Raw genomic sequence first — 9832 nt, forward strand, 5'->3', positions numbered from 1 at the left:
TCATTCTCCTAATGATGTGATCCCATTAATCAAATGACAACACATGTCAATGGTTAGGAAACATAACCATCTTTGATTAATGAGCTAGTCAAGTAGAGGCATATTAGTGACTATATGTTTGTCTATGTATTCACACATGTATCATGTTTCCGGTTAATACAATTCTAGCATGAATAATAAACATTTATCATGATATGAGGAAATAAATAATAACTTTATTATTGCCTCTAGGGCATATTTCCTTCAGAGATGTCATAGGTCTGCAGATCATCAACAACCTCCATGATAAGAGGATCTTTGTTCTTATGTGAATACATGTGCTTCAATTCAGATGGATTAGGATTCAGAGTATGATTGTGCTCCAACATCACTTTCTCATATATCCATTCTTTCCCCCTTTTCTTGATTTTAACAGCTGCCCCACAGTTAACCTTCTTGGACATTTTCGCACGTTTGCGTTCCTCCCCAGGCTTGTAAAATGTACTGGGACCTCCCCAGGAGCATGCATACGGACGCGACATCGGCTTCCGCTTGAGCTTGGTAATACGAAAACCTTCTGATCTTGCATATTGTTGATAAAATTCATACCCTTCCTCATCGGTGACGAAAGCCATATTTTCCTTTGGGACAAAATCTTCGCGGACTTGGTTACCCTGATATCATATTCATAGCATACATTAGATACTCTTTGTCATTCATCCGAATGACCATTCCGATGACTATATATCTCATGAAGAAGCATAACACTAGGCATATCGGCCTTCTACAGAATACCGAAAAAATAAAAGAAGACATCTACAGATTTGGACATAACACTAGGCATTTCTATCTTGTTTTTAAGCAAATGTGATGTTTTATGTTTATGTAAACCGGGTAAAAAAATATGTCAAGTGTCTGGGAAAGAAAGTCTGAATCTTGAGTGAATAGTAAATTTTATTTGGGTGTTGTTTGTTTGCTGTGGCAGACTGATGATAAAAGCAGTTATGCATTTCAACAGAACCTGCCTTCTAGCATGCCTGCAGAAAATCTAATATAGTGTGCCTTCCTGACCCTGCAGGACACCAAAAATCTAAAGTCTATCCCTCCACTGCCTGCAGAAGCTGGAGAGACGGTCAAGATATCAGCTTTTAACCATTGAGCAGGCTGCAGCTTCAGGCTTGTCCATACTTTGGGCAAAACAAATGTTCTGAAGGTAATTTATTTCTATCTTATCACAATAAGTTGGCAAGAAAAAGAAGATTGAAAGCTTAGTGCATATACTTATTGTACTATAACCAATAATGTTAGTATTCTGTTTGCAGTATGTACAATACACTGCTATTGCTACAGTATCAGTCTTAGGCGCGAGTGGTCCGTTTAACGACTGTCGGAGCTGAACCTATCGGCCTATCTGGGGTGTTCCTAGAAGGAGCGCCTTCAATTATTTGTCTTCTTTGGAACAACAACTGTTGAAGTAGGAATATACAACTTCAAATGCTTCAACCAGTGGTTAATCTAGGTCAGAAAGATAGATTTTCTATTCCATCCCGAAGCTCAGGCATACACTAGATGGTCTTTAGCTATGTACTTAGTTAATCCATGGATCCTTCCTTGAACAGTATGGTCGAAAGAAGCCATTCAGCAGTGTGCTAGCCAACAATATAATGACGCCACATCCTAAGAATGAATAAAACTGAATCCTGATAATGCTATCTAGTTACAACATGTACTAAAGTTCAATCAAAATACAAGGCATCTTCCACTGACTAATGTTCATTCGTCAAAAGAGAGATGAATAACAGACCTGCCCCAAACACTGGATACTGAAATTTACAGCAAGGTATGCACAGCAAGGTATGTACATCAGCAAAGTCAGACACTAGGTACTAAATTGAGTGGGAACATACATGTATGTATCTTGTGCTGGGATCTGGAGTCATCATCTCGCTTGGTTCAACAGTACACGGCGGCATCAACGTGGATGTGTGCATCGCCGGATGGCGCACAGTGGAGTTCTCGCCGCCAATCGGAAAATTTGAGCCGCTGCCAGACGAAGTTCTAACGCCATGGTATGGCGTCGAGAAATACGTTAGAGGAGGCGCATTATCAGGCACAACAAAGCTCATCGGAGAAGGCTCATTGTCCTCGGATTCTCGCCGGCGGAAGGTTGGAGACGAGTCCATGAGCGAAACCGCCGGGTGCGTATCCCCTCCCACCCCCCCTTGAAAACTGAAAGAATGCCACTCGCACGTTGTGGGGCAGTAAATACCAGTCGCACGACCTGCGGCCGCGAATCTTGAACCGTAGTATGGATTTTGGCAGGAATGTAAGTTTTTGGGGCAGTCTTACGGCTGGGAAATTTCAGCGAACACTTGTATTAAACAAATCCAAAAAAATAGATAAAACAGAGGGGAAAACAGAGGCAAATAGCAGACATGGCCACTGCTCGCCCATGGTAGCCGCTCCCATCACTAGCTACCTCCGGTGCCACAGTGTGCTCCCGCGGAGGTGCTTCCACGATGGAGTGATGACTCACCTCGTCGGGAAGAGCTGTCCATCCGTCCACCGATCCGCATCCTCCTCGGGAGCGCTCTCCCATGGCAGCCTCCCTCTATGACCGGTCGAGCGACGGGGTCAACGATGGAGACGACGGCGAACCAAATAAGCTGCAAAAAAGGGAATAACCTGTCGGGATGGGAGGACCAAAGAAAAGTTACCGCAGGAGGAAAAAATCTTATGATAAATTGCAATTGCTCCAATGAGTGAGATTATAGTTTGTTAGTTTTCAATGAAGTTTCTGATTCATACTTGAAATTGTGAATGAATTGTTACTTTAGCATAAGAAATAATATGACTATATATATATATATATATATCGCGCTATTCGTCACCCTAGGTGAGGAATAGTTATTCTTCACCCCCTCTATTTTATTACCGTAGTTTTACGTTCCGTAAATTCTTGTCTTATTTCCGACGTAAAAACAGACCGTAAGAAAATATATAATCGCCGTAAAAAAATTTATGTTATTTAAAATTACAAACGTAAAAACATAGTGTAAAATACACATGAACTGCGGATTATCTTGTATTATGATCTATATTTTAATTTTCTTATGCCAAATTTTACGTAGTGAATCAATCGAAATGTAACTATTTGAATTCCAAATGTAATTTAATTCAGAAATGATCGTAAGATTACCTCAGATGAAGAATAACTTATTCTGCACCCTAGGTGATGAATAGTATCAATATATATATATATATATATATATATATATATATATATATATATATATATATATATATATATATATATGTTGCTGTTCTAAGAATGATCATGATGCCCTCATGTCCGTATTTTATTTTATCGACACCTCTATCTCTAAACATGTGGACATATTTTTCGATATTGGCTTCCGCTTAAGGACAAGCGAGGTCTAAGCTTGGGGGAGTTGATACGTCCATTTTGCATCATGCTTTTATATCGATATTTATTGCATTATGGGCTGTTATTACATATTATGTCACAATACTAATGCCTATTCTATCTTATTTTACAAGGTTTACACGAAGAGGGAGAATGCCCGTAGCTGGAATGCTAAGCTGGAAAAGAAGCAAATATTAGAGACCTATTCTGCACAACTCCAAAAGTCCTGAAACTCCACGGGAGTCATTTTTAGAATATATAAAAAATACTGGGCGAAGGAAGCACCAGAGGGGGGACACCCACCATCCACGAGGGTGGCGGGCGCGCCCCCTGTCTCGTGGGCCCCCTGGCAGGCCTCCGGTGCCCATCTTTGGCTCTATGAAGTCTTTCGCCCTGGAAAAAATCATCAGCAAGCTCTCGGGATGAAACTATGCCGCCACGAGACTGAACCTTGGCGGAACCAATCTAGGGCTCCGGCGGAGCTGTTCTACCGGGCAAACATCCCTCCGGGAGGGGAAAATCATCACCATCGTCATCACCATCGGTCCTATCATCGGGATGGGGTCAATCTCCATCAACATCTTCACCAGCACCATCTCATCTCAAACCCTAGTTCATCTCTTGTATCCAAGCTTTGTCTCAAAACCTCAGATTGGTACCTGTGGGTTGCTAGTAGTGTTGATTACTCCTTATAGTTGATGCTAGTTGGTTTACTTGGTGGAAAATCATGTGTTCAGATCTTTATGCATATTAATACCCCTCTGATTATGAACATGAATATGCTTTGTGAGTAGTTACATTTGTTCCTGAGGACATGAGAGAAGTCTTGCTATAAGTAGTCATGTGAATTTGATATTCGTTCGATATTTTGATGAGATGCATGTTGTCTTTCCTCTAGTGGTGTCATGTGAACGTCAACTACATGATACTTCACCATTGTTTGGGCCTAGGGGAAGGCATGGGAAGTAATAAGTAGATGATGGGTTGCTAGAGTGACAGAAGCTTAAATCCTAGTTTATGCGTTGTTTTGTAAGGGGCTGATTTGGATCTATATGTTTCATGCTATAGTTAGATTTACCTTAATAATTCTTTTGTAGTTGCGAATTCTTGCAAGAGGGGTTAATCATAAGTGGGATGCTTGTCCAAATAAGGGCAGTACCCAAGCACCGGTTCACCCACATATCAAATTATCAAAGTACCGAACACGAATCATATGAGCGTGATGAAAGCTATCTTGACGATAATTCTCATGTGTCCTCGGGAGCGTTTTCCTCTATATAAAAGTCTATCCAGGCTTGTCCTTTACTACAAAAAGGATTGGGCCATCTTGCTGCACCTTATTTACTTTTATTACTTGTTACCCGTTACAAATTACCTATCACAAAACTATCTGTTACCGATAATTTCAGTGCTTGCACAGAATACCTTACTGAAAACTGTTTATCATTTTTTTCTGCTTCTCATTGGGTTCGACCCTCTTACTTATCGAAAGGACTATGATAGATCCCCTATACTTGTGGGTCATCATCCGCCGGCGCATCAGGTGTACTATGCGGCTCCGCGGCCGTACGGAGGATACCCACTGCCGCAGCTGAGCGGCGCCTATGATCTCCCTGCGGCCCCACCGCTGCCCTCGCCGACCCTGTCACCGACGCCTTGGGATCCGGCGCTCCTCGCCACGCTGCACATCGCGCCTACACCGAACAACTACACTGGAGGCGGTGATTGGTACATGGACACCGGGCTACGGCTCACATGTTTGCTCATCCTGATAATCTTGTCTCCTTCACTCCTGCCACCACCGACCGCTGCATCATTGTCAGCGATGGTTCCACACTACCAATCACACATGTCGGGCACACTTCTTTTTCTTCAAATTCCATGCCTATTACTTTGTCTAACATACTTGTGTCACCTCATCTTATTAAAAACCTTGTTTCCGTTCGTTGTTTAATTCATGGCAATCATGTTACTGTTGAATTTGACGAGCTTGATTTTTGTGTTAAGGACGCTCGAACCAGGATGGTACTTCACCGATGTGACAGCCTTGACGAGCTCTATCCGGTGCATCCGCCATCCACCTCCACCACCGCACCGGATGCTCTTTCCGCCGGCGTCGACCTCTGGCACGCTCGTTTGGGTCATCCCAACCCCGTCACACTTCGTCATATTCTTAAGAGTTTCAGTTTCAGTTGTAATAAGATAGAGGATCACACCTGTCATGCATGTTGCGTCGGCAAACATGTTCGCCTTCCATTTAATAAATCCACCACCATAGCTTCTTTTCCTTTTCAATTGATTCATAGCGATGTGTGGACCTCTCCGGTTCCTAGTAATTCGAGCTATTTATATTATCTGGTTATCCTTGATGATTATTCTCACTATGTGTGGAAGTTTTCTTTACGAAAAAAGTCGGATGCACTCTCCACTTTGACGTCGTTTTACTCCTATGTCAGCATGCAGTTTGGGCGTCTCATCCTTGCTCTTCAGACTGACAATGGAAAAGAATTCGACAACCTTGCTTTCCGCACTTTTCTGTCGCACCACGACACAGTTTTTCGTCTCACATGCCCGTATACTTCACAGCAGAACGGTCGAGACGAACGCGCACTTCGCACTCTGAATGGCTGCGTTCGCATGCTCCTGTTTCATGCTAATGTGCCACCTTGTTTCTGGCCGGATGCACTCGCTACTGCTTCACTTCTCCTTAACCTTCGCCCTTGCCGCCCACGGTGAACTATGCACCTCACCATCTTCTCTTCGGCATGCCCCCATCTTATGATGGCTTGCGTATTTTCGGGTGCCTTTGCTATCCTAGCACTGCCGACTCCGCTCCTCACAAACTCACACCTCATTCTGTCGCTTGCATCTTCATTGGCTACCCTTCCAACTTCAAGGAATATCGGTGCTACGATCTCGTCTCTCACCGTGTGTTCACTTCCCGGCATGTTTACTTTGATGAGCACGTGTTTCCGTTTCAGCAGGTGCCTCCAGCTGTTCCTCCCGCCACCGGTGACGTGGGCTCCTTGACGCCGCTCCAGGGCGCTCGCACGCCTCTCTTGGCCCGCCCCTGGCTTTGAGGCGCGCCCCCCGCATGCCACGCCTCCTACAACCACGGCACTGGAGCCCAAGGCGCCCCTGACGTTGCCGCCCGCGGCCCCCTCGGCCCCCGCCCCCCGTCCCCCTCGGTGCCCCAGGCGCCCCCCGCACCTCCAGCGCCTGTGACCGGTCCGGTCACCCGCGCCCATACGAGCATTTTTCGCCCGAGCTCGCGCTACGCCGCGGATGACTACGTCCATGCGGCGTCCATCTCTGAGTCGTCATCGTTGTCGTCCTCCGTTCGAGCCGCTCTTTGTGACCCGCTCTAGATGGCTGCAATGTAAGAGGAGTTTGACGCCCTGTTGCGCAACTGGACGTGGCAGCTTGTTCCCCGTCCCCGGCACGCCAACGTGATTACTGGGAAGTGGGTCTTCAAACACAAGCTCCGTCCTGATGGTACCCTTGATCGCTATAAAGTGCGATGGGTCATTCGCGGCTTCCGACAGCGTGCTGGCATCGACTTCACCAACACCTTCGCTCCGGTCGTCAAGCCTGGCACAATACGCACGGTTCTTCACCTTGCGGTCTCCCGTGCTTGGCCAGTGCACCAGATGGACGTCTCCAACGCCTTCCTCCATGGTCACCTCAAGGAGCAGGTCTTCTGCCAGCAGCCCACCGGGTTTGTTGACCAGACGCTTCCCGACCACGTGTGCCTGCTCTCGCGGTCCTTATACAGACTTAAGCAGGCTCGCGCGCTTGGTACCAGCGCATTGCGGCGTTTCTCCACTAGCTTGGGTCCCGCTCTACCCACTCGGACGCCTCGCTCTTCGTCTATCATCAAGGCGCTTACACAGCCTACTTGCTACTTTATGTCGACGACATCATCCTAACGGCATGTACGGCTGGTCTCCTCAGTCAGCTCACGGCTCGTCTTCGCGCTGAGTTCGCCATCAAGGACTTGGGTCCTTTGCACTACTTCCACGGTGTCGAGGTGGTGCGCCATCCAGATGGCTTCTTCCTTCATCAGCGGAAGTACGCTCATGAGCTCCTGGAGCGCGCCGGCATGCTTAACTGCATGCCCGCCGCCACGCCTATTGATATGAAGGCCAAGCTTTCTGCCACGGATGGTTCTCCTGCTTTGGATGCTACTTTCTATCGGTCTATCGTTGGTGCTCTCAAATACCTCACTCTGACTCGATCGGATATGCATTATGTCGCGCAGCAGGTGTGTCTTCATATGCATGCCCCCCGAGACGTTCACTGGGCTGCCGTCAAGCGGATTCTCCGCTATGTCTATGGCACTATGGATCTTGGGTCACTCTTCACGCCTCCGCCGACACCGCCCTCACTGCCTACTCCGATGCAGACTAGGCGGGCTGCCCTGACACTCATTGCTCCACTTCGGGCTATTGTGTCTACCTTGGACCCTCCCTTATCTCGTAGTCGTCCAAGCGGCAGCCTACGGTCTCTCGTTCCAGTGCTGAGGCTGAGTATCGTGCGGTGGCCAACACTGTCGCCGAGTGTTCGTGGCTTCGCCAGCTGCTTCAGGAGCTCTCTTGCCCCGTTGACCGTGCCACGGTGGTCTACAACGACAACGTCTCAGCGGTCTACCTCTCCGCTAACCCGGTGCATCATCGACGGACTAAGCATATTGAGTTGGATATTCATTTTGTTCGAGAACAGATGGCCCTTGGCCATATTCGTGTTTTACACGTCCCTACTTCCCAACAATTTGCAGATATCATGACCAAGGGCTTGCCTACGGCGTCATTTGAGGAGTTCCGGTCCAGTCTTTGTGTCAGCCGCGGTGCCGCTTCGACTGCGCGGGGGAGGGGGGTGTTGAGTATATGTGTTATGTGCATATTGTGTATTGGGCCCGCCTTCTAGTTCCTTGTATAATTGATGTCCGTGGCCTACTTTGTACATCATATATGCGTGCCTACGCACAAGAGCAATATATTGTACAATCATAATCTCATACATTATGAGACGGAGGGAGTATATCAGTAGCTTAGAAAGCAAGCAGCTTCACGGAAAGAGAGAAAAAACTTTAACTAGAGTACGTAGTGCTATCACGTTAAGTTCACTTCGCCAAGCATACGCACGAGTCGGCAAAGGTGAATTTTCACGGCATAAGACAGGTTGGTTCCTTTCCATGGCCAGCTGTGGGCGAGTTACTTCGTTGAATCCCCATATGATAGGATGATCCACGAGGGCCTTATTTTCCGAGCAACTTTCGGCCAAGTTTTTCTCTACTGCTGTACTAAAAGACCTCCGGTTAATTACCCGAGCAAACAAAAGAGTCGGAGACGGCGAAGAAGGGCATCCACAGTGTATGCTTTTTACAGCCTTTAAGAGCAATTTTAATGGGGCGATCCATTCATCCGCCACCGTCCGCTTGGGTCGGCGCAAACAAAAGAGGCGGCTCAACGCATCGACCCATACCCAAGTCGTGTCCGTGCCGATGCATTTGTGGCCCAAATTTGTGCCCTAAATGCGTCGGCGCGGACGCGGAACAGATGCCTCGCGCATCTTCTCGTTGTCCATCGTGTCCCCACCTGGCGGCCGTCCAACTTCGACGGTCAACATTATTTATGACGACCGCCCACCTTGGGCCCACGCGCCAGTGACGGTGGTCGTCCTTTTTAAGCCGGGCGTACGGCGGGGCCGTCCTCACCCACTGCCACTTGCCCCCGTCCCAATCTGGCCACCCCTGCCCCCACGCCAGCGACAACCCTAGCCATCGCCAGCATGGGCTTCTTCTCCGGCATCGGCAGCAGCGGCAAGGGCAAGGCCCCCGCCCGCCATACCCCCTCTCTCCCTGCGCCGCCGCGCGCTCCCCGGCAGAGGCAGCGCATCAACGTGCCGGTGCACCAGGCCGAGTGGCACTGGCAGCACCGCGTGCCTCTGCCATACCCCGACGTGACGCTGCCGCATGACTGTCATTTGGATCCAGAGAGGATCCCAGTGCCGGCGGCGCCGCGGACAGCGAGGGCCCATGCGGAGGAGGTGCGGCGCCGGTGGGCATTGCTGACGCCGGAGCAGTGAGCCTTACCGCACAACGCTGTCGACTCGCCCTATTGGGCTCAATGGTTTGCCTTTGAGCACGAGGAGGCGAGGCGACGCGACGTCTGCGACGTCGACCGCAGCCTGCCGCCGTCCCCGCTCGTCGTCCGTGACGAGGACCAGGAGGCCGAGGCCGCCTACCAGGCGGCCATTAAGGAGAGCGAGGACGAGGAACGGTGGAGGGAGGCGGATGAGGCAGCTTTCCAAGCTGCCATGACCCTCTCCGCGGTGGGCGACTGCGTCGTGCCGCCGGTGACCCCGCCGTCCCTGCCCAAAGCCGAGCCGGAGGAGCCGGCCCCTCTCGAGCGCTACTAGTGGACC

At 48.8% G+C, this 9832-nt stretch overlaps 1 protein-coding gene across 1 annotated transcript; it reads right to left on the bottom strand.

Annotated features, from left to right (window-relative positions):
• Positions 1-227: 227 nt before the first annotated feature.
• Positions 228-2171, bottom strand: LOC119272028 (protein FAR1-RELATED SEQUENCE 1-like). Its single transcript, XM_037553631.1, has 2 exons — positions 1887-2171; positions 228-653 (listed from the first exon to the last, which is right to left on the bottom strand). Exons 1-2 carry the CDS (start codon positions 2160-2162, stop codon positions 228-230), a joined length of 702 nt encoding a protein of 233 aa, XP_037409528.1. The 5' UTR covers positions 2163-2171.
• Between the last annotated feature and the right edge of the window lie 7661 nt (positions 2172-9832).

Source organism: Triticum dicoccoides, chromosome 3A (assembly GCF_002162155.2).
Source record: "Triticum dicoccoides isolate Atlit2015 ecotype Zavitan chromosome 3A, WEW_v2.0, whole genome shotgun sequence".
Classification (NCBI taxonomy): domain Eukaryota; kingdom Viridiplantae; phylum Streptophyta; class Magnoliopsida; order Poales; family Poaceae; genus Triticum; species Triticum dicoccoides.